This window comes from Populus euphratica, unplaced genomic scaffold, assembly GCF_000495115.2.
Source record: "Populus euphratica unplaced genomic scaffold, PopEup_1.0 scaffold103.1, whole genome shotgun sequence".
Lineage (NCBI taxonomy): Eukaryota > Viridiplantae > Streptophyta > Magnoliopsida > Malpighiales > Salicaceae > Populus > Populus euphratica.
This window is the reverse complement of record NW_011499891.1, coordinates 1,271,670-1,296,847: the sequence shown is the minus strand read 5'-3', so window position 1 is coordinate 1,296,847 and position 25,178 is coordinate 1,271,670. Positions and strand designations below refer to the sequence as shown.

Here is a 25,178-nt window from a genome sequence, read left to right as displayed (position 1 = left end):
TGTTCTTTATCAATTTGAAAGAATCAAACTCATGTCACGTACGGGACTTGTTTAAGCTCAAATTGAACACGATTAACCTCAAATGGCTTGGTCCAATACGTGACGTGTTGGGTTACGGAAGGATAGATGGTTTACTGGGAAGGATTGTTGAAGCACATTTATCTTCTTGAGAAAAAAAAAGATAGTTTTTTTTTTTTTTTCTATCAATGGTTGTTAAAATAAACTGATGAAAGTAGTTGTGAGGACATTGATAATGGAGATAATGAGAATCACGATGATAAAGTTGTGGTGATGTAAGTTTGAAGGGTGCTTGGAAATGCTGTTTATTTAGAATTTGAATTTATTTTGTCTAAAAATAATTTTTTTAGATTATTTTAATATAACAATATTAAAAATAAATTTTAAAAAATAAAAAATTATCATTTTAATTTATTTTTAAATAAGAAATACTTTAAAACATAACCTTTATTATTATGCTTTTAATACTTTTGACAGCATGGTACTGATGATATATATATATTTTTTTTGATTTACGTGGGGTGTCCGGGCCAGCTTGCGCGCACCACGACTAATCCCCAGGCCCACTAAATACCCTGCAAACCCAGTAGGCATGTAAGACACCGCGGAGGTGACATGCGTGCACGTTAGGGCTCGAACCCAGGTGCAGTGGAAAGAGACATGTTCTTTCCACCGCTAGACCAAGCACCGGATGCACATGGTACTACTGATATTAAAAAAATAATGAAAGTTGTGGTAATATATGTTTCATTTTATTTATTTTTTTATTTCAAAAGTGTTTTTAAAAAAGATTAATTTTTTATTTTATAATAATATTTTTTAGGTGTTTCAAATTATTTTAATGTGTTGATATAAAAATAATATTTTAATATATTTTTAAATAAAAAATATTTTAAAATGAGTTTGGGAGTACATTTGTCTAAAATTTAAATTTTTTATAATCCAATTTTCTAGGAATATTTTTACTTCAAAATCCCCCTTTCGTCCCGAACCTGGTACCTCAAATAAAGCCCACATACATTTCTTAAAAAGCCCAAAGTCTCACAAGCCCAAATATCAAACCTCACATCCATAAAACTCGAGCCTGAGGTCCAACACCCCATACACAAACCTCTAATCCTATTTCTTCAAATTCAAATCCCTAAACACGCGACACAAAGATATTCCACGTGTACCTTCTATCAGCTTACGCAAAACCATCTATAAACCCAACCACAGAGAACCAAACCCCCAAACTACAAATCCTCCCCTGCAATGTCCTCTCCAAAAATACTACAGGGGTTTGATCAACTCACAGTGACAGTGCAGTAGCAGGGTTTTTCAAAAACCATAATCGATTAATTATTAATTACCTTCCTTAATCACTTCCCCTTTGCAATCACAACCTAAAGCAGAGAAGAAAAGAGAGCAAAACAAAAAATGCCTCCACAGAGAAAGGGTGCGGCAGCTAGGGTTTCCGAGGATACAGAGGACCTCACCCGTCACCCGCTCCAAGCCATCCTCCTAGCCGATAGCTTTGCCACCAAATTCCGTCCAATCACACTTGAACGCCCTAAAGTACGTGCACATACGTATGAAAATACGCATATAAAATACATGTATTTGTTCATTGTTTTTTGAAACGATTGATTCGGTTTTGTTGAAGGTGTTGCTGCCGTTGGTGAATGTGCCGATGATAGATTACACATTGGCGTGGCTAGAATCTGCTGGAGTTGAGGAGGTTTTTGTTTTCTGTTGCGCGCATTCTAAACAAGTTATCGAGTATTTGGAGAAATCCGAGTGGATTTTGCAGCCGAATTTCTCCGTTGTAACTATCGAGTCTCATAATTCTGTTAGCGCTGGCGACGCTCTGCGATTGATCTACGAGCGCAATGTGGTATGTTTTTTTCACTCGTTTCCTATTCAGTGGGGACTAAATTATTAAAAAATCTTGAATTGAATAATTGGCTTTATAGTTTATTTCTTAGTTAGTTAAGGAAGTAGTCATGAAAAATTTCTGTTGATTATCGTTGTGGCCGTGAATTTTAGTGGCTTGTTGTATGTTTTATGTTTTCAGAAAGTTTGTATGATATCAGCTTTGGTTTTGTTATTGATTTTTGTAATGTGATTGCTTGTTTGTTAATATGTGAGGTGGTGTGTTTTTGATTTGGTGATTTTGAAGCTAGAATAGTAACTTTTTGTGTTGATTTTCTTTGTATGATTGTCATGTTTATGCTCGCAGTCAAATTCTTGAGTAGTTGTTGCAGCCTAGATTTGGTCTATGGAGATTAGACCAACCATAGCAGCAGGGTACCAATTGATTGTTTTGTCTTGGTTTACTCATCAATGTGCTGATTATTTTTAATTTTTATTTTTGGTGTTTGAAGATAAACGGAGATTTTATACTTATTAGTGGGGATACAGTGAGCAACATGTCTCTCACACAAGTGATTCAAGAACATAAAGAGAGAAGGAAGAAAGACAGTAATGCTGTGATGACTATGGTTATTAAACAGTCAAAACTATCTCCAATTACCCATCAATCACGGCTTGGTACTGATGAGCTTTTTCTGGCAATAGATCCTCAGACAAAACAGCTTCTTTTCTATGAGGAAAAGACTGACAACTTGAGAGGGATTATACCTCTTGACAATGCATTGCTTGGTGATAATCCTTCCATTTGCCTCCACAATGACAAGCAGGTGTGTCCCTTGGATTTGTGTTCTCAATCCCTGATCTACTTCTTGTCCATGCAATGACCACCGTAGTTTATTTTTCACTTGATGGATTGAGATTTATATTTTGATTTATTTTAATTTCCAGGGTTAAGATCCATGGTGTGGATTATTTTGTTTATCACTACTCACCAAAGTATTAATTTTTCATTTATATTTTGATTTTATTTTAATTTCCAGGATTAAGATCCATGGTGTGGATTATTTTGTTTATCACTACTCACCAAAGTATTATTTTGTCATTTACAGGATTGTTATATTGATATCTGCTCCCAGGAAGTTCTCAGTCTTTTCACTGACAACTTTGACTATCAACACCTACGCCGTCATTTTGTAAAGGGATTGCTGGTTGATGATGTATGCTCTTTTCTTGCATGTCTTTTTGTAGGGTTTTAAATGCACTCTCACTAGAGATAATATGCATGATTACATGTATATACACATACTATCTATGAGATTATGAGTTTTAATTACTCACAGCACCACACAATGAGCACACAGATGCACATGTACAGTTTCAAGTTAAACAGGTAAGAAGCATGTTTACATAATCTTCAATCTTACAGCTTAAGCACAACACCTCTCAAACAAAAAGCTTAGCTCAATCCCGGGCTTATATTGTAACTTTCTCAACCTTAATTAATAAGGTTCAAGTTAATTCATGAGGTTCAAGTTTTCATTTTAGCTAACCACTAATTTCTTTCTCTTACCTGTCAAAAATAATTTCATAATTTTATATTGATGCTTTTGCATGTTACCGATCCAAAAAAAGTAAAAAGTGCTCTATCTGTGAGTTGCAAGAAGAGAGTTCATGATAGACTATAATCTTCACTTTTATTCAATGTTGTTCTTGTTGTGATATGATGCACTCAAGTCATTTCTCTTCATTTATTTATTCATGGACGTTTATTTCTTTTTGCAATATCTCGTCTCACTTTTTTTTTTTAAATTCACATCGTAGCAAGTTTATTATAAATTTAACATCAAGATTTTTACTTCCTGAGTTCTTATTTCACCTGTAACTTTTCTCACTATCTTCCATTGAATGTATCTTTTCTGTTGGTGTTGTAATTTTTATGATAATTTTCATTCTATTTTATGACCAGTATTTCTGTGCTTCAGATTATGGGCTACAAAATATTCACTCATGAAATTCACTCAAGTTATGCGGCTAGGATTGATAACTATCGAAGCTATGACACTATCAGCAAGGACATAATTCAAAGGTGGACTTACCCATTTGTACCAGATGTGATGTTTTCTGGAAATTCTGCCACTCATCTTGAAAGAGAAGGGATGTACCGAGCATCAGGTATGGATGTTAAACATGCTTTATATATTTTATTGTAATTAAATTTCCCTGCCCCTTTATTTGAAATTGATTGTTAGTAATAGCAATCCTGTGTTGCATTTTATTTGCTGATTACCAAGATCTATGTTTTTGCTGGCACACCTATACTGGATGGATTGAATTATGTTCTAGTTGATCCATCTGTATTAATTAATTTGTTTTTGGGAGCCTGTTTCCTCCCGTGTAATGGGTTATTCTGAGCAGGTTGAAGGAGTTGTTATCGATGCATTGGAGGATTTGCACAAGAAAGAATGGGAAAAAAAAAATATAGAAAGGTTACATTTGGAATAAGATCTGAGAATCAGTCTTTATCTAAATTCTAAACTGTATTGTCATCTTCCTGGGTGGGTTTGTTCTTAGCTTCCTCAGGGTCTTCTGCTTGGGGCTGTTTTCAGGGTTTTTTTGTTCTACTATTGAAAGAATTTGGGAGCTCTTTGCTCTGGGGCCCTTATTTTTCTTCTTCAGTAAAAGGATGCTTTCTTGTTCTCCATTTGTAATTTGCTATTTTTCATCATAATAGTTGTGCTTTTTTTCCTTGTGTTTTTCTTACGTAAGAAATCCTAGTGCTTTGACTAGGATTAGGTAGTAGAACTAGTGTATTTTTTCAGTGTTGGAAACATCAAGCATGTTTTATGGCTCTGATGGATCGTTTATTCATTTCCTATAGCCTGTCTATTTATTTGTACTGTGAAGTGGTTTTCCACAATGAGAAGATAACATGGTATTTCTTCCTACTTATTATTATTTATTGTGATTGTTCTCATTATTTACATGGTATCTTCCCCACCTAACCATCTCCCTATCAACACATTATCTCATTGAGAGTACCAACTAGTTATGATTTCCATTTGGCTCATCTTTTTGTAATCATTTTGCTGACAGCTATTTCATGACTTTGATTTTTGGCAGAAATTGAGCAATCACGTTCTGCACGTATCGGTACTTTTACTGTTATTGGAAAAGGCACTAGAATTGGGAACAACTCCAATATTTCGAATTCTGTCATTGGGAAAGGGTGTTCAATTGGATCAAATGTTTCAATAACAGGTTCCTATATATGGGATAGCGTCACTATTGAAGATGGCTGTGACATAAGGCACGCAATAATATGTGATGGAGTGGTAATAAAATCGGGAGCAGCATTGGAACCTGGCGTGGTATTGTCTTTCAATGTAATAACTAAAACTCCACTTTTGTTGTTTAATTTTAGCTGAATTCCCTTATGAGACTTTTGTTGCATTTGAACTTGGTATGTTACCTAAGTTTGTGGATGCACATGCTGATAAACGTGTTGGACATGAAACTTGAACTAAAAAGATTTTATTTTAGGAATGCTTCTGCTAATGATTGAAATGTTGATTAAATAAGATGGGGCATGGCTTGAGCATTTCACTTTTGTTTTCTATAAGAACAGATAACATGGTTTTAATTTGCTGTAAATAACTCAAAAAGGATTTTGTACAAGAAATGATTTTTGATTAAATTACTGTTTACTAATTAAGCATAAAGTCTCTCAAGTTTATCAGGTCCAAAAATTGTTTTATGATGTAATTGTGTTTTTCTCTATAGTTTATATTGCATTTTCAGCTGGCATGGTCATGTATTCCTCACCTACTTTGTGAAAATTTTAAACTTTCTTTTTAATGAGGAGTTATTTCTCTTCATAAAATTTGCTTTAGGCTATTTCCTTTGGAAGTTTTCACTTACAACCCTTTTCCCTGAAATATATGCCTCGCAGTGATGACGTTGGAGATGGTAAAGTAAAAAATCCCTTTTTCATTCTTCTATGAGAATTATTATTTTCTTGGGCATGCATTAGGAAAGTAACATGTCTAAGTTTGTGTCATGCTCATTGAATAATCTTATGGCGTCTTTATGATTTAGTGACCATTTCTGCCTTCTTTAGTTTCATGAGGTTTTTCAATCGATATTTGCTGTGAAATTTAGAAACCTGTTTCATGGTCAGGACTTATTTCTCTTTGTAAGCCTTATTTTAGGTTAACACTCCCTTTTGGAAGTTTTTACTTATAATATCCCCTCCACCCCAGACCACAAATAAATAAATAACATCTGGGGAGGAGGGGGTGGGGGGTGTTTGCTTAGGCTTAATCTCCTATGAGAATCATTTAGTTTTAATGATTCATGCAAAACTAGTTCTTGTATATGCAATAGGAAAAATACCATTTCTATGTTTTCTTTGTTATATGTGTCTATTGAATATTATCATGGTGTCTTTATGAATTACAATTCATTGAAAATCCATGTATGCAATCTTTTCTCAAGGTGTTTCTATTAATATTTTTTGTTCTCCAGGTTGTGATTGGACAGCAGTTTATTGTCCCTTCCTATTCAAAGGTGTCTTTATATCAGCAGCCAACTGTGGAAGATAGTGATGAAGAATTGGAGTATGCTGATAATAGCAGTGGAACCGTAGATTCTTGTAAGCTCTGGTGCTTTACCTGCTGTAGCTTGTATTTTCAGCTTTGCTATATTGTTCTGTTTTTTTTTTTTTTATTGACGTTACATCAGCATGAAACAAGCTTTACACGTTTGTCTTCACTATTTACGTTGTAGTCTTACTTTTCTTGAGGTAGATGTTATTCATCTTGTTGTCATTTATATTCTATCTGCAGCGTTTGATAGGGATGCACTTTATTTTTTGGGGATATGTTATGCACAAGAATTGCATTTTATCAGGATGAAACAATTGAATATATTGAAGAAGAGACAATAGTTCTATTCCTTAATGTATAAGTGGATTTGTGTAATATGCAGCAATTACGTGTACTATGGATACGTTAAATAGGGAAATGATGTCTGAGACGCCTGCATCACAGGTGAGCTTTCAAATTTGGTTTCTGTATGATCCTGAGATTGCTATCTCTTAGTTGTGTTTTATATGCCTGATTGTAGATTTATCATTCCTCTCCTCTTTCCCTTTCATTAAAAGTATCTTATGTGAAAATAATTTGTAATGAGAGCGGGGAAAGTTCTCTTCAAGGGAAAAATGTGCCAAAATAAATGGAATTTTGATTTCAACCTTGCTTAACAAGGTTTCTCCATGGTATCAAATACTTGGGAGGGATGTGATAGTGATTAAAGTTTCATATGTCAGTGCTATTTGACTTTTGGCTCCAACACTTATTTTGCCTGCTGAAAAACAGTAGTTCAGGAGAGTCTGAATTGTAATAATCCTTAAAGACTTAGATCACATGGCCATTTGGTCTTGTGACTCTGTAGCATTTTGGTGAAAGGCAAATGGAATTTTGTGGGATGATTTATTATAATTCCTAGTTTAGTTGTATGATTTCCATTATCAGTGAGTTTATATAGTCTTTGTGCAGAGGGCGCAAGATGCTGACAAGAGCTATTGTATTTATTTGGGTGATGGAATTGAGTAAATCTTAATAATTTTCTACAGCAAAGACTACACATTTAATTATTGCTTATCTGTGGGGAAACAATTCCTCACTCTAATTATACAATGAGACAGGGTTTTTAGGCATGCTAATCTGTTACTTCTCAGTAAAAAGTGTGTTACCTATTAGTCACCTGCTTCTCCTTTTCTTTGGCAAGCAAATGGGATGCTGGTCAGATTAAGTTATGAATTCAAATTTTCTCTTAGTGCACTTCACAACCCTCTGTCACAGATGCTGTCCTTACACCAGTCATTTGGGGTTGAGGCTAAGGTTCACATCGAGAAATGTGTATAGAGTTTTCCTAGTAATAACAGACATGAAAGTTTGTAGAAAAACTGTGAGCTGGGTCATTCACATTTTGTTGTTTCAGATTTTGTATATCTGCCTTGGCAGAATTCTCGTCCTTCATCTCTATGAATTTACTGTTCTTATCTAATAACATATTTTTTCTATCCTCAAAAAGAAAAAAAAACACAGCGTTGAGCCTTGCTATTGTAATCTGATAATCATCATATGCTATTGTTAATCTGAATATGTTTCTGCTCTTTCTTGATATCTTTTATGAGTTTTCAGCTTGGGCCTGGTGGTGTTGGCCATGTTTGGTCAATATGTGAGGGAGGTCACGAGGAAGAATGGAGACATTCAGTTGCACCCATTCCTGCTGATAAACTTGCTGAGGCCACTCAATCTTTGGAGGATGATTTGGAATTCTTAAATCTAGATGGAAATGCTCTCTCAACTTCTGGGGAGTTGAAGCCTGGTCGTAATGGTACTGATTCTGAAGATGATGATGCTGAAGATTCCAGAGATGATTCCATTTACTACGAGAAAGAGGTGAAAATCATGCAGCATTTGGATGACAGCAAAAATTTCACTGATAGTTCCCACAAAACCTTGAATATTCCACTATGTTTTGCAGGTTGAAGCAACTTTTTTGAGGGCTGTTAATGAGAATATCAAAGTACCTGATGTAATTCTTGAAATGAACTCTCTGCGGTATGTTAGATTATTTTTGTTTTCTTAACTGGACCCATAACATAGATCTCGTATTGATGCTCATAATGCAGATGCCTATTTATCAATACTTTACAGGGTAAATAAGTTTATTAAGTTCATTTTCATACATAATAATCTACACATGTATAATGAAGACTCATCGTCAAAAGTTGATAATTTTCTACCTTTTAACCTGTTCTCCTTCCTCTGGTTACCTCTTTTGGCTTACTAATACCTTATTCTGATTTTTAGTTTATTTCTTTTAAATAATTTATTTAATAAAGGCTTATTATCAATTGTCTATTGAAACACATAAAAGATCCCAGGTTTGTGTCTCTGGCTGAAAGCTTGCACTGAACCATTTGATTTAGTGTTTTTGCTTGTTTTCATGCACAAAACTGTACATGTCATGATGCCTAGCCTTTCCCGAGTCAATAGAAGAAATAATGTTTGAGTTTTGAACCTTTGAGTGGCTTTGTTACCATCATCTGCCAGGGCTGAAATAGGAGGCAGTTGGAATCCCCTTGGTAAACGGAATTCGATAAATGGCTGATATAGTCAATAATTCTGTGATTAGTATTAATTATTATTTTTTATTTCATTTTAAGATCCTGTTTTGACCTTTGTTTGAACCTGTAACACCACTCAGTCTTGTTCAACTAGTAGTCTTCTCTTCATAACTTTCTATTAGATGTAGGATGGACAAACTTTCACATAAAATGTGAGTAATGATATATAAAAAGCTCATAATTTTATCTAGATGAGTGATTATTAAATTATATTTTCTATAAAATTCTTTAAATACATATAAATAAGGTGATATTAAATATTGTAAGGGACTGTTGTATTTGGCTCATGAACAGGTATTATTGCCTGTTTAACTCTGCTTCTTCCTCTACTGCTTCTGAATAGTGGACAAGTAGTTCATAACCATGTCTCCCATAATGTATCAAATATTCGACACATTTGTTTTGCTAGTCAATTTTTAAATTATCGCTATATTTTTCATCCTCTTTAGCATTATTAACCTTGTGAACCTTTCAAACCTAATCCTTTGAACTCATTGAAGGAAAAAGTTTGGAAGAATGGTTGCATTCTGGAAAATATTGAATTGATAGAACTAATTTGTCTGAAACCTTCATCTTAGCCTTGCCTGTGTGAGGTTTAATATGGATGATGTGTTTTTACCCCTTTCCTCTTGATTGCCTAACCATTTTTATTTTTATCTTCCTTTTTCTGTTTAATATTATCAACAACATATAATTGCTCAAAGTTATGCATTCTATCTTTAATTTCATTTCCCATTTCAATTTTTAGGTTGTCATACAACATGACATCCGCAGACTGTGCTGGGGCAATATTTTATGCAATGATGAAACAGGCATTAGAGATTCCACATGCTACTGCTGGTAAATACTTCTGTACTTGTGCCATATTGTACTACACATTCATGCAAGTGAATTATTTTCTTTTCTATGAATGATCTGAGACAATAATTTGTTCTTGATGAGTGAAAATACGTTGGAAATTTTGTGAATATCTCTAGATAAGGGGTAATATTTTATGGGCATAACGATTAACCTATTTCATTTTGCTTGTTAGGCAAGGTAGGATGGAACACATTAAATGATGCTTTGAATCTGTCATGATTTGAAAACTAATTCCTGCTTCTAACCCCTTCACAATTGTGATTGCTTTTATTATTTCTTTTTTCTTATTGTTGGGTAGGAGGGATGAATCAAACTCTGTGGCTTCAATTAATATTTCATGTAACCTTTCAGGTGAATTGCGAAAAAATGCAGCAAGCATTATAGATGCATGGAACAACCTTCTAAAGTTCTATTCAAAGGAAATAGATGACCAGGTTTGCATTGTTGATCTTCTTGACTAGCCATTCTTTACATATCTTTCATCATCTTTTATCAGTCTTATATCATCTTTTCAGAGAGAAACCTCATTCAAATCTTTATATATTCGTTCTCTATTGACAATCTTTTTATTACTTCTGTATAATATCCTACTATTGGAGTGAATATTGGAGTTTTACTTCCATTTATTAATTTATAGGGAAAACAGATATGTTTTCCCGCTAAATCACTTATTCTGTTTCTTCCTGTCATGCACTCTGACTGCCAAGGTGATTTCTCACTTGAAGAAATCTTTAAAATAGTTCTGTTTGTTGCTTTCATGAAGAATTTGGATGGATAAGATAGTTCATTTCATAAACAGTTCCCTCAGTTGTCCATGGGTGTTAACTTGATATCACTTGTACAGATTGAAGTGATAATGAAATTTGAAGAAATGTGTCTGGAATCTGTTAAGGAGTTCTCGCCCCATTTTTCCCAGGTATTTTTATTTTCTTGGATTATGTTTATTGATCTCTATGCATTAATAACTTCTGATATGCTGGCCTCGATCCAAAAAAAAAAACTTTATTGATGCTTCAATAGGTGAATGTAAACTGTTGTTTGTCATGTTGGTGATCGGGTCATATGATTTTCTCTCAGATTTTGCATATTTTATATGATAAAGACATTTTAGAAGAGGATGCCATATTGAGGTGGGCTGATGAGAAAAAAGATGCTGAAGAATCAGATAAAGTTTTTGTCAAGCAGTCAGAAAAACTCATTCAAGTAAGATTTAATACTCTAACCTTACTGTTTAATGAATTAGTTACATATGCAATCACACTGCATCTTCCATGCTTGGATGCCAATTGTCTGTGTTGGCTGTCACGGGTTCTATCCTGTTTCTCACACAAGTAGGAGCCTTCATAGTCACAGCCTGGTAAATAAATTCAGAGAAGCTCTGGGCCTTAATAATTCCCTCTCTGATATGTTCCATCAATCATGCATGATTGTTTGCCCATGCTACTATGAGAGTTAGAAGGATAGAGGACGTGCACATATAGAGTTGGATGAGCTCTGGATTGCAGCCTATGAATACTTAAGTCATTGAAATCTTTGCCAAACATTTTTTTCTTCTTCTTATACTATTATTCTTTTATTGGATAGCTCCCCTAAACTTGACGCATGATGCTATTATTGCATCATATAACGTGCGAGTTCACATTTTATATTCATCTTTGTTGTAGTGGTTGAGAGAGGCATCTGAAGAAGAAGATTGAGATTGGAAAGGATTTGGTTTTGGTTTTGTGCTCTAAGCTTTAGCTTTGAAATTGAGACAGCCATGTAGGTCACATGGATGTACTCTCTTTATGTTGTATTGAGGTTGTAAAGTGGGGCTACATCCATGGACTTTTGAACTGATTAGTTGCCCACGCTTAGGAAATTAAATTCATCTCATTGAGCATTTAATTTCTTCTTTGCAAATTCACTGCTTTTTTTGACCCAGTTTTTCGGTTTAACTCGAACAATACAAAGACATGTGGATAACGGTGGAGAGGTACTCAGGACCCTAGAATTTCTGAAAATTAAAGTGGAATATACACATTTCGTAATACAGTAAGGATGTTTTTCTTTCTCAAGTCTTACCTCATATGGACCTTTTGGAATTGGCCAATAGTCGGTGGTGCATCAGGATATTGTCTAATGTCTATTGATGGCAAGTCCCTAATCATACAAACCTAAAACCTCTGAGGTGACCTGTGGAAGGGATAAGAAAATCTAGATTTTGTGCAGCAGGGCACGTCTTGATGGTCTTGAAACGATTGTTTATGCTCCTCAATTTACTGAATTTGTTTCCTTACAAGACTTGAATCTAATATTCTTGAAGTTCAAATGACACCCTCTGCTTTTAGTCTCACCCCCTTTTATAATTGATTCCTGGCATGGTTATTAAACCTGACCTGACATGACTTAACAAAGGGTTGTTTTATGATTATTATTTTTTTGTTTAAAATGATGTCAAAACAATGTCGTCTTGGGTAGATTTGGGGTCGATCTGGCCAAGTGCCCAGTATGATAACCATGCTTCCATGTTCCTTTTTTTGCCTTGGTTCAACCTGCAGCCTTCCCATTGAGAAAGTGAGGGAGAACCCTTGTAATCCATTGCTGCTCTGGCAACAAGGTTTTCTTAATCACCATCAATGCCTAGGTCACACTATCCACTTCTCAAGGGAGGCAGTCACATTGCAAGAAATAATCTCGAATTAAACAAGACCGACAAATGCGTGATCATGAGTTGAGGAAAGAAAAGCAGCACTCCCATATTGTAATATTATTACAAGACGTAAAAATACGATTAAAAACTACCTCTGGTTGTGCTATCACATAACCGTAGAAATGAACAACAATACAAGGTACTCGAAGAAGAAGAAGAAAGTCGCCAATCTCTATCCCACTATTTAGGCCACGATTGTGTTCATAACAATCAACAAGTCAACATGCGGTGATCAGAAACGACCTGGACCACCTGGACCGCCTGGACCGCCAGGACCGCCCGGTCCACCAAACATGGGTCCACAACACCTTTCAAAGATGCAGCAGCAGCACAGAACATAGCAACTGACAACAGAAAAGGCAAAACCATGTCACTGCTTGGAACCTTGTCATAAATTAAATCTAGTTTCTCTTCACAACGGGTAAAAAACAAACAAAGCCTAGTTTTACACAGCACATAGCAGAAAAAGATAGAAAACTAAAGTTTATCATTAATAACTCTAAACATAAAGAAAACTTTAAATAAATTCTTCAATAATCTTGAGTCCTAACTAGGAAAGGATTCCAAAAATAAAATAAAAATAAAGAAAATCCCCGAACAACAATTTATAGATCTCATTTGAACATGATTATGATATCAGAGGGATTACAACAAGGTGATCTACTTACACAATCAAGATTCTAAGTTATGTTGGCATAAGGAATTATACTCCTTTATACTAAAAGACTTGTTTGGCTTGTCCAAACTAATTCTTGGACTTCAATTTTTTATTAGCTGCTCGTGTTATATTTCCATTCCATGTTTTTACAGAAAAAGATTATCATTGTCATAATATTCCTAAATCATATATAAATACTCTGTGAATTGTTTGTTCTTTAGAAAATTAATTGATCATCGATAATATTTAATATACCATATAGGCTAGAACATTAAAGATTCAAGAAACTTGTAAGTTCATGTATCATACCTCTTGAGATCGAAGGAGGACAATATCTCATAAGAAAGTCAGTTATAACACGAATATGGGCTAATATATATCATCAATCATGGATCAAGCATCGCAACCTACAATTAACAAGAACAACAATAAAGAGAAGAAAAACTCACCATGAATTCACAACCCTGCAGATACCATCACATAAGAAGCCAAAGCAGCCACAAATTCCCGGGCCTCCGGGTGGTCCTCCCGGCGGCGGTCCCCAACCTGGTGGTGGCATCTTCTCTCTTTTAAATAAGTCGCCCTATGGACCTGTATCTCGAGATGCAGTTAAGCTAGTAATATGATGAGAAACAATGGTAGTGTCCCATTATTTATATAGACCATCATTAGATAAAGGAAAAGAGAGCTTAAGAGATAAGGAGTGTTGAAATCTCAAGAACAACCTTGGACTAGTAAGTAGAAAAAGTCATCCATAACACTTCTTTGTAATAGATATTAATTTCTCGTTTGGGGTTGCGATGCAACCCGTTTTTGTTAAAATTAATTTTTAGTGTTTTTACAATATTAAAAATAAATTGAAAAAAAATAAAAAATTATTATTTTAATATTTTTTGAAACAAAAAATATTTTAAAAAATAATTTTAAACACCTTCCGACAACTTAAACCTAACGGTCAAACCTCCAAACTGTCAACATATGCATGCATGCTTTCTCATCAACTTCGCTCTACACATGGTTACATGGAAGGAGATATTTTTTTTGCTCCACAAATTTCATCAACTTCACTATTCACAAGGTTGATGACCTATACTAGTCGCTTTCCTAAGCTTAGTACATTGATACATAATTGTATTAATTTCTCGAGCTATTTTTTGAAAAACAATTTCTTGTTTTACAAAAATTAGTTAAAAAACACTTTGATAAATAAAATTTTATGTCTCATTATAAAAAATATCGTGCAATAATGACCACTGTACAAAGTATGTGGAGGGAAATCAAACTTCAAGCTGTTTAGCAAGCCCGTCTACAGGGACACAACAGATTTTTTAATTTTATTTTTTAGAGGTGGTCAAGAATAGAAATTTTTTTCAAGGAAAACTTGAATTTTATTAATTTTGATCCAAAATTTTTTAATTCTTCAAGGTAACAAGGAATTTTGCCAGCTTCCACCTGCCTATATCTTCACCTGTGTTGATTTTATATTTGTTTGAAAATATAATAGATATTATATTTTAAAGTATTTTTTATTTAAAAATATATCATAATATTTTATTTTTTAAGGTATATTCTCGATTTCAAAACATCAAAACAATTAAAAAATATATTAATTTTTTTTTTAAATGACGAAATGACGTTCAACTGGAAGGCCAAATTAACATGCCCTTCATAGATAGGTATGCTACTCTTAATTTCATAAGCAAGCATCTTACCACGTAGGTTTGTCTAAAATCAAGAGTGGTAAGAGATTATGGCTGGAAATTGGGTGACAAGAAGGCAACATTCTAATCAGTTCAAAGATAATTAACTCGCACAATCCATTCGTGTGAGATCTGTGTCCAAACTTGGCTTTCTAATGATGTTAGTGTTTAAGAATTTTGCTTCTGACAGCAATCTACTCCGCTACACTCCACCTTGAAACACCGCCAGCATACGCATGTTGACGTGACGGATCCGCCTCCCCATTTTCGCCGACACAACATATTTTCTTAAAGAACAATTTATTTCATAGTCACTTGTTTTTTTTTTCTGTTCTCTTGATTTTTTCCCCAATTACTCCTCTGATCAGTAAGATTGAAGCACCCTGTGGATGATTGATCAATGAAACATCGGGCATGCATCTCTCGTCTCCCGTCTCTCGAAGAGGATGAAGCATTTGAAGTGTTGGTTTGCAAAGTCAATGGCTACCATATGTGCACCAACGACTAAGCATTAAAGCTTTCGACAATATAGCAATCTCATAACTTTAAGAATGGTTGTTAATGATATAAATTATATTTTATAATTTTATTTAATAATTTAAATTTTAGGGTTAAATTAATTTTTAACATAATATTATAGTTTTAATAACCAAATAATCAAATTTTAAATTTTCTTATTTATTTGGTAAAATTTAAGAATATAAACATATATAAATTTTAAGTTTAAATAATTTTTACTTGAAGAAATTTGTTAAAAAATAATATAAATTATATATTGAGATATGATCTATCAACTTAAATTTTTAAATTAAATTATTTTTTTAACCAGAAAAAAACATATATTATTGCAAGGGGATATCAGAAAGATGGTAGCAAGATTGAAATATAAGAATTCCCGATGAAAGGGGCCGAACAATATTAGGATAGAAAGCCCTACAAACAGAGATGGGAGACCAAACATTTGGTGCAGCCAGTCATGGACCAAATGGTTCGGGTGGTCCAGGTGGACCGATCGAATGGACCTCCAAAGCAGTCTTGTGCTAGCCAGCAACAGCACAAGAAGCTCAGGCTGCAAAACACATAACAATTAATTAGAGAAGTAAAAAAACAGAGAGACTTAAAACCAGCATTTTAGGCACTTTTTAAAACCCAACCCCACCCGGGGTTGATTCGTGATCTGTACAATTTAAAGCTTAGTCTAAGCCAAGTTTCAATAAAAATAAAGGAATAGTTAACCCTAAAAAACCTGAATTGACGTGCAATGAGTCAGCATGAAAAAACTTAGTCAATACTCATAATTTTTTTTTTTTTAAATGATGTACTTTTATTTCTTTATAAAATGAAAAGAATTAAATTAATCTAAATTAATCCTGATAAACTCTCCTGATTATATTTTCCATGGCTTTGGTTTAAAAACTATGATTCCGGGGGCTTAAAGCAGTCTGGCATTTCCTGGAGAAAAGTGTTTTGCAACATACGAAGAAGTTATAATGTCACAAAAGCCACCGAAAAAACCTGGTGGTGCCGAAACCCATCCTGGTGGCCCAAATAGACCTGCTGATGCCGGACTCCATCCCGGTGGGCCAGGTCCTCCTGTCCCATTGCTTCCTAGCTTTCTAACAAAATGTAGCAGTGATATACCACTCTACTATCACCACCACTGCCACAACAGCTGAAGATTACGCACAGACAAGAGTTTACAAGAAACTCCAATGCCCTGCTACTTGGCAAACTACGCTATTGACATTCTTCAACGTATACTTTCCACTGTGACCGTGTCCAACCAACCCTACCAATTCATTACATTAATGTAATGGAACTGTCAGCAAGCACCATCCACTGTCTGAGGTTGAAGTTTAGCTTGGTAGAGATCTGGGTGCATGGACTGCCTACTAGAACTAACTTGAGGAGTTAATTTAATATAAACCAGGTTTTAAGAAAATAAGTGAAAATTAACTTGGTTAAACTAGAGGAACACCGAATCAACCCTATATGCGGTTTGACTTTTTAATTATTATTTTTTAAAAATAACATTTAACTTTTTTAAAAAATAAATATAAAATGACCATTTGATCCGGGCCTTGGAAATGGTTAACATTTAACTTTTTTTAAAAAAAAAATAAATATAAAATGACATCATTTGATCCGGGCCTTGGAAATGGTTTTCATCAGCAATCAGAATGCCACAGCAACCTGACACCTTCACGCCATAAAAGAAGAGAGAGAAGGAAGAAGATACTGTCACCAAAATATTAACCAAGCTATGCTGTAAGAGTCTGTGTGGGCCGGAATCATTCGGGAGAAATTGCTATGATGAATATGTTTGACCATTGATCATGTCCAGTGCTTTTATTATTACAGCAGTTTACAAACTTCGCGCTAGTCACTCTCCTTGATTTCAGAAAGGAAATCTAGACATGTGACTGATACAAAGGAATAAAGAACTCAGGCTTCCTGGAACTCTTGAAGAATTATTGGCATCTTTTACTAATCTGAACATAACTTAGTTGTCAACAAGAAAATTCTGAAGGAAAGGAAGAATAATAAACATGTACACATCGATGGAAGTTTCTCACCATCCCCGAGGAGAGCAGAAATATTTCTTCTATGGAATGAAGAAATCTAAAATGGGAAAAAGAGAACAGAAAATCTGATTTCAGCTCTCGAAACATTTTTAACCGAGTAAATATGTTCTTGTGTGTGTGAAGAATCAAGTTGTTTTAGTACACAGATTGCAGTGTGACTCTTGTATGGGAAATCACCAGTCAACAAATCTGGCATCCCATGCATGCAACAAGGTTTTAAGCCATGCTCTTTTTTCCTTTTAACCGAGTATCTCTGCTCTTATCTTTTCCAGTTGGCAGATTTGACGATCCTAGTGCATCACCAGTATTCTTCTTCTTTCGCCTTGGAGCACCGACACCAGCAGGGTCAACCAACGGGCCAGACCAAGTTTGTATTGGGTCCTTTGAGTACGTGAATGAGGTAGTACTAAATGGCACATCAGGAGGAACAAGCGCAGGATCAATGTGGTGAGAAGATCCTAAAGTATAGCCAAGAGCTCCATCCTGATGTGGTGGGGGAAACTTTTCACTCTTGCTTTTTGCATTTGCATGGTTAATTAGGCGCCTTCTCTGTTGTAGAAAGAAACAGCATGATTAACAATTAAAAGAAGTAAAAGGCAAATTAAGTCATCGGCTCACTGAAAATTCTCTCGGGTTATTGTGATGATTATGAAAACATAGATTTCTCATATACTTAGTATTAGAAACTCCCCTACTCTTTGTTATGGTGGAAAGAAGGGCGGAGGGAGACAAAAGGTGTTTATACCTTGTTTGGCAAGATGGATGTGTACTCCAAAAATGAATGGAGGGATCCATCTCTTCCTTCTATCATCACATTTTTCAATCCTTCCAATTAGAAAGGATTTTACCCAATCCATCCAAACAGAGTGTTAAAAGTGGCACAAAAGGAGGACGCTCCCTTGCCAGGCAATCTCAAACACATTGAAAGTAGCAACAAAAGGAACAAAATGAAGCTCTTGAAAATTAAACAACAGGTCCGGATAAAATGAATAAAACTCACAAGTCACAAGTGGCATTGGCGAATGGGAATTTTTTTTAGTCAAATCTACTGCTATGAAAAGGGTGGAAAAGTCACATTCTTTCCACACATTCTCCACATGCTATATCCATTTATTTGGTTAGTTCTTCGCATAGAAACTGTAATCCTATGGCATGCATGTCTAAGCATTTGTAAATGAAAGGACCGAAAACTAAACAACAACAATAGTTCATGCGGGTAAATTATCAGACATACATCAATATTGGACTGGAGCTCTGCATTGGCATCGGGAGCTGGCATTGCCCTAGCATGACGTTCACGTGTACGCGTTTTCTTTGCAGCATCACCTTGGGCTTTGCTGGCAGCTCTTAGTCTACACAATCAAACAAAAATGACTTTCTCTAGAGAGAGGAAGAGATAACAGACACTCGGTACACCATATATGAAAGAGAAAAGGACATGTTTAAAGAACATCTGTGATGTAAAACAAAACAGATGAGGGAAAAGTAGAATGGTTGCATAATGATCATATTAAAATTTGTTCCAGGCAACTTCCTTGGGATATATAAGAAAGCACAAAAAGAACACAATGACAACAATCAAAGCAGACTTTATAGAGTTTATTTGCTTTCTTTTATTCCTTCGTGCTAACTCTAGTTTATTCTGACTGGATAGTTTTGTAGATGTTTTACTCCATTCCATATACAGTGTCTCTCAATCCTGTCGAAGAAAAACTTGCCTTGAATCATAATGATGTTTTAGCTTTGTACTGTCTGCAGAAATCATTTTACCAAATACTAGGAGCAAAACACAATCATATAAGCAGATCATAGATGGTTTAGATAAAATATTAACATTCAAGGGTTATGTTTGTGTGCACATGCACATCTTATCCACCCACCCATCTACTTATAAACAAGGCTGTGCATGCTGGGAAGGAGGGAGAGAGAGTGAGAGAGAGCAACAGGTTAATTTTTACCAAGATTTTGCACAAAAGCAATAACAAAAGTATATCTAATGGGGCACCTTCGAGCTTCATCATCTCGTCGTTTAGCATCCATCTCCTTACTTGGGGGATATTTTGGGAGACTAGAAGGTTCACAAGCATAAGGTTCTGTTGTGAAGAACTGCATAATAAAAGTTAATGAATGGAATGATTAAGCATGATATACAAAAATATTTGACATAATTTGATATCATTACGAGGAACGCCTCTGTTTTTATAAGTTAAACCAGTTTTTAATTCCAAAAGAAATAAAATAGAGTATTAAATTTTTGAGGGATATAACCAATGCTTTAATGTCAGACTAACCATAAAATTTCAAAGTCAATGATGCTAGCAAATGCCAAGATCAGGTTTAGATCCATTGAGGCAGGAGCCATCACTGAATCAACTTGGTTTTCCAGGGAAAAAAAAAGCATGTGGTGTAATTGGTTACCTAATGGTCGTAACCTGCTGATTAATTTTATTATTGTTCCTAATGATCAAAATCTGCTTATTCAATTTTTATCATCAAGTGTAAAGCAGAGAGCAAAACACTACACCTTCATAACTAGAATGAAATATTGGTTAAATTAACCTATTCCACCTTGAACTTTGAGTCAAACTGAAATGAGTTCCCAAACTTCAATTTTATTTTATTTTAACTTAACTACTGTGAACTGTTTTTTGGTAAAAAAAAAAAAAACCTCTCCATTCAGGTTTCCTTTCCTCTAATTTTGAGGGCATATGACAATCTATTTCTGATTTACAAGAAATGATTGTGCTCAAGTTAAGAGAAATCCACTTAAGAATTTTATACAGTCTCTGAGCCATTAAGGTTAGCTAATTACTGGATCACTATAAAATTCAGTAGCATGATTATTTAAAGTACATACAGCAAGCAAACCAACCAGACTAGTACTTGATTTCCCCCCCCCCCCTTCAAATTCCAGTATATTTGAGGTTATATAAACACAATGGTAATCCAGGGTTTTCATCAGCAACAAGAAAATTTAAGATCATATGGGAATCCATGATCTACTTTCATGTTGATTTTAATTTCATCCAGAGTTCAGGGAGCAGAGCAGAGCAAACAACTATCATTGTTTTGGACCCCTCGAACAAGACACTGATTTGGCAGGAGTTGACAGAAAGAAAAGGCTTACCATAACACAAGCATGGAGATGCGGAAAAAGTTGAAGACTCCAAAAGACAACAAAACTATTGAAAATGTCATAACTTACTTCACTCTTTAGGGCAGCTGTGGCTGTCTGACGTTCCACTGGATCAATTGCAAGAAGAGTTTCGATGAGGGGAAGTGATGATGGTGGAAAATCTTTAAATGTCTCTCTTATGCATCTTTTGTAAGGCTCTCGAGGCTTAAACAAAGTTGCATTTGGCAACCTTGATTTTTTCCAGTATTCATCTGATGGCGAACCACATAGCTTATATATCTTATGTAGTTGCTCTACCTGGATCATCAAAGAAACACTTGTGTTCAGAATTGAGAGCAACACATTCATTCAAGTGTAATATTGCATTTGAATAATTTGCAATTTTGCGTGCACACAAACAAAAGCACAATATACCAAGATGCACCATTCTCATGGAAAACTAGTTAAGACCCAAGCAGAAAATCGCAACCACTGCCAAGGTGTAAAAAATCAAAAAAATCAACTATTCATTTAACAAACTCATATTCACATTCTTTGCTAATTTTTGTCACTGATTCTGTGTTCCATAATCTTCAAAATCGTATATATGTATTAATCAATAGCTCGTTTATGTTAACCTTTCACTGCCAAAGCCAAAAGATCTTAAGCTTTAATGTAAGCCGTAGCAATTGTATCCATGCATGTCCTACACCATTACATAGGTGCAGTTTAGCATCAAGTTTTGGGAACTAAATTGACTCAAGGCAAATCATCTTCAGTACATGTATCAAAAGGCTGGACAAATAAAATTTCAACTGCAACAAGATAATAGTTACCTCTGTACGACCAGGCATAATGGGCTTCCCGGCCAGTAACTCAGCCAATATACAGCCTGCACTCCACAGGTCAATGCTAACACCATAGTCAGTAGCCCCAAGAAGAAGCTCAGGAGGCCGATACCACAGAGTAACAACCCGGCTTGTCATTGGATGCTTGTGATTAGGATCAAAGAAAGACGCCAATCCAAAATCAGCAATCCTTAGTATTCCTTCATTGTCAATCAAAAGATTCGATCCTTTAATGTCACGATGAAGCACACCGCGTTTGTGACAATGCTCAAGTCCAGATAATAGTTGATGCATGTAACATTTAACCTGGGGTGCAAACATTGGCAAATGTTTAATAAAAAACCAACCTCAATAATAGCTCTGAGGATATCCACTCTACTATTGATTCAAGACAGAAATGGACTAACCTGAGCCTCTGTAAATTTTACTGCAGGGCTGGCAGCAAGTCCAGCTAAATCGTGCTCCATGTACTCAAATACCAGGTACAAACTACATGACATCCTGGAAGTAACTAAACCTTCCAACTTTACAACATTAGGATGATTCAATCTTCGCAAAATGAGGATTTCTCTCGCCATAAACTTCACACTCTCTGGTTCCAAATTATCAAAACGAACCTTTTTAAGGGCAACAACTTTCCCTGTCAACAGATCTCTAGCTTTGTACACATTACTGTATGTACCTGATCCAATCTACAATCAAGGATGGAAGCAACAATTTGAACAAGAAAATTAACTTGGGTAAACATTAACAAATTGGAGAAAAAAAATGACCATGTTATATTGGGCGAACCCCCTATCTCAAATGCCTCTAACCACTTTCTTTTTTTTTCGTTTGAATTTGAACAAAACTTACAATTATTATGATATTACTTATAACGAGATAACAGCTACATCATCTGTGGCAGGCATTCAAGATAGGAATTCTCTACCCAACTAACCACTATTTCACAGTTAGTTTCAGAAACAACACAACCACTGAATCTTGAATTCTGAAATAATACCTCACCTTGTCAATCTTCTCAAATGTGTCTGCCCTCCGTGGAATCCATCCATTTAGTGCCTCTCCACAGACTGCCGACAGCCAGGGTGGCCAGCCAGCTGCAACCTGCTCACCACGCGATTGTCCAGGCACGTTACTCGGCTTATAGTTTGGCCTTGACCTCCTCCTCTCTCCCCTAGGTTTTTTATCCCCATCAACTTTCTCCTCCTGAGTTTCCTCATTTCGAATCTCAACAACACTGCTAGTAGTATCGGTCTTTGTCACTGAAACATCTTCTACTTTCCTATTGGATTCAAATCTTGAGTTCTTAACCTCTTTAGACTCTGAAACTATGCCCGAAGATACCTCTCTCCCAAGAACACACCCCATGTCTTAAACCTGCATCTCATTTCTCAACATGGTCTATCTGGATTTCCCAAGAATCAGCAAACAACCACTGCAAATCAATAAATTAACCACTAAGCATTAAAACAATCCAAGAAAATAACAAATTTGCACTAATTCCTATCTACCACATGATCCAAGAGAGTTTAAAATTCACAGGTCAAACTAGCTAAACTGACCAAACTCCCATTCCAAAATCAAGAAAATCCTCAACCCGGATTCCTAATTCTCAAGATTGACAACACATCAGAACTAAAAGTCAAAAACAGGAAGAAAAAAAAAAGATCGGGAGATAGAAACTTTACAGTTCAAACGAGCTCACCATTAGCACCCTAGAGCAGGTATATAAATAAAAACAAGTCAGAGGAAACCTAATCTACAAAATTTAGGCCCTTTGAAGATTCATTAACTAGAAAGCCAAGTCAAAAATGATCTGAGCCCAAGTGGAGAAAAGGAAAGAAAGGGAGAGCAGTGGATTGAGAAAGACAGGATATTTAGCTTTGAAGACAAAACAGAAGTGAAAAACTGATCTGAAAGGGATGTGGATGGTTGAAGAAAGTGATGTCAATTGAGAAAGATACTTACTTTGATTGAATCTGAGTGAAAAGAGAGAAGGGACAGAGAGAATACAAGGAGTACAATACTGAAAAAAGTTTTGTTTTTGTTGGTGGTGGTGGAAGTGGTGGCATGGAATGGTTTTCTGGTCGCTTTTGGGGTCTTTCTTCCTTTGTTTTCTTTTTGGTTGGGGTCTTTGTTTCAGACAAGAAAAGAAGAGAAAAATAAAGAGAACCAATCCAACCAAACAAAACAGTAGCTGATCACTTCCTGTTTTGTTCCAAGTCAAATCCACAACAATCCCCCTCTCCCTCATATTATATTTTTTCCTTTTTTTTTTTTTCAATTCCTTGGGGGCATGTTTTGCTTTTGCATCTTTCTTTTCTTTTTTAATTTCTTAGGGATTTTTTTTAATTTGTTTTAGATGCGTGAATTTGTTTAGAAATTTGTTCTTTTGCAGGGGTAAATGTCATGTTACTACTAAAAAAATATTGTGACTTCTGAATTTAACTTTAAATAAAAAAAAACACAGAGAATAAGATTATATTTAGTATTATAACGCATCACCATATTAAAAGCATAATTTAAATATATGTAGTTGGGTGGACTGCAATAACATATTTCTAAAGTTATTTAGTTTTGCAAATGGGTATTATATACGAGGATAATTTAATTATTTCATCTAATTTAAAATTTTAGTTGACTGTAAACTATGCTTTTTAAAAAAATAACAAAGATAAATAAAAAGGAATTTCTCATATATTTTATTAACCATTAAAATAGCTAGAGTGTTGGCTAAGTGTTTGAAAGGAATTTTTTTTTTTTTCCTGGGATATTCTCCTTCTGATTCTTCTTAAACTAGTGGGAAAAAAGGGTTGAGTTCCCAAAACATTTTCAAAGACATTTCTAGTGTCACTCTCCTTTCCAGCTCATTACTTCCCTTTGAAATCAATGTTCCATTTATGAATAAGAATTGTAAGGGTGCTTTTCTTCTGAAGAAACCTAATTTTCCTAGAAGCTACAAGGATTCAGGAGAGCATCAGGCACCATGCTTAGACTTGGAAAAGATTTTTTTTGGATCGACCTAGAAAGGATCCAAAACCATGATTGAAGTATAAAAAATGATTGTAGCCAACCAAGTCTTGCTATGAATTCCACAGCCAACCTAACTTATATATATATTCATTCCACAAATGTTTAAATTATTCATCCACGGACAGGCTTAGTTCATCCATAATATACTCGATAAACAAATATCCAGTGGGACCTCAGCCCTTGTCAAATGTGTAGGCTTCCTTTGCGACCCTATCAATTATGAGTCCAGCTTCGATTTTCTTCATCCCTTGTCGAGAGATTTGCCTGTTCTTTTTTCGGCCATCTATTGCTTTTTCTTCCCTTCTCCCGGAGTATCTGCCGGATAAGAAGTACCCTGACCAGATATGAAAATTTAACAGCAGTAATCATGACAGTCAGCTTTTATATTTACTTTTTAAAAATTATCAGTTAAGTCTCATAAATTTTAAAATTATTAAAAAAAATTATATATTAATTTTCAAATCTATAAAATAACTTTAAAAATTATAAAATTAATCAAGATATCCATAAAATTAATTAAAATATACATAAATCAACCAGTTAATTAAAAAAAAAATGGCAGGGCAATGCTTTCTTGTCACAAGAGCCCTTAATAAGAATAGATGCCTGTTTGCAG

The 25,178-nt window shown here is 35.0% G+C and overlaps 2 protein-coding genes and 1 long non-coding RNA gene across 5 annotated transcripts; 1 reads left to right on the top strand and 2 right to left on the bottom strand.

Annotated features, from left to right (window-relative positions):
* Positions 1-1,208: 1,208 nt before the first annotated feature.
* On the top strand, positions 1,209-11,960 carry LOC105131312 (translation initiation factor eIF-2B subunit epsilon-like). The gene is made up of 15 exons (XM_011034237.1): positions 1,209-1,575; positions 1,664-1,894; positions 2,385-2,699; positions 2,982-3,089; positions 3,855-4,044; positions 4,993-5,255; positions 6,397-6,523; positions 6,859-6,920; positions 8,076-8,336; positions 8,422-8,498; positions 9,816-9,907; positions 10,280-10,362; positions 10,773-10,844; positions 11,006-11,131; positions 11,593-11,960. The coding sequence occupies exons 1-15, from the start codon at positions 1,438-1,440 to the stop codon at positions 11,623-11,625; spliced, it is 2,178 nt and encodes a 725-aa protein (XP_011032539.1). The 5' UTR covers positions 1,209-1,437; the 3' UTR covers positions 11,626-11,960.
* Positions 11,961-12,611: 651 nt separating this feature from the next.
* On the bottom strand, positions 12,612-13,945 carry LOC105131311 (uncharacterized). Its single transcript, XR_843405.1, has 2 exons — positions 13,728-13,945; positions 12,612-12,964 (listed from the first exon to the last, which is right to left on the bottom strand). It is a non-coding gene; the product is annotated as an uncharacterized LOC105131311 (long non-coding RNA).
* Positions 13,946-17,530: 3,585 nt separating this feature from the next.
* LOC105131310 (probable serine/threonine-protein kinase At1g54610) lies at positions 17,531-23,775 on the bottom strand. 3 transcript variants are annotated; one of them, XM_011034233.1, is made up of 8 exons: positions 23,498-23,775; positions 22,535-22,964; positions 21,934-22,218; positions 21,515-21,832; positions 20,769-20,996; positions 19,569-19,669; positions 18,798-18,915; positions 17,531-18,112 (listed from the first exon to the last, which is right to left on the bottom strand). In XM_011034233.1, exons 2-8 carry the CDS (start codon positions 22,895-22,897, stop codon positions 17,780-17,782), a joined length of 1,746 nt encoding a protein of 581 aa, XP_011032535.1. In that variant the 5' UTR covers positions 22,898-22,964; positions 23,498-23,775; the 3' UTR covers positions 17,531-17,779. The 3 variants fall into 3 exon arrangements, with proteins under 3 accessions (XP_011032535.1, XP_011032536.1, XP_011032537.1); XM_011034234.1 differs by lacking the exon at positions 23,498-23,775 and adding an exon at positions 23,218-23,364; XM_011034235.1 differs by lacking the exon at positions 23,498-23,775 and adding an exon at positions 23,235-23,364.
* Positions 23,776-25,178: the final 1,403 nt, after the last annotated feature.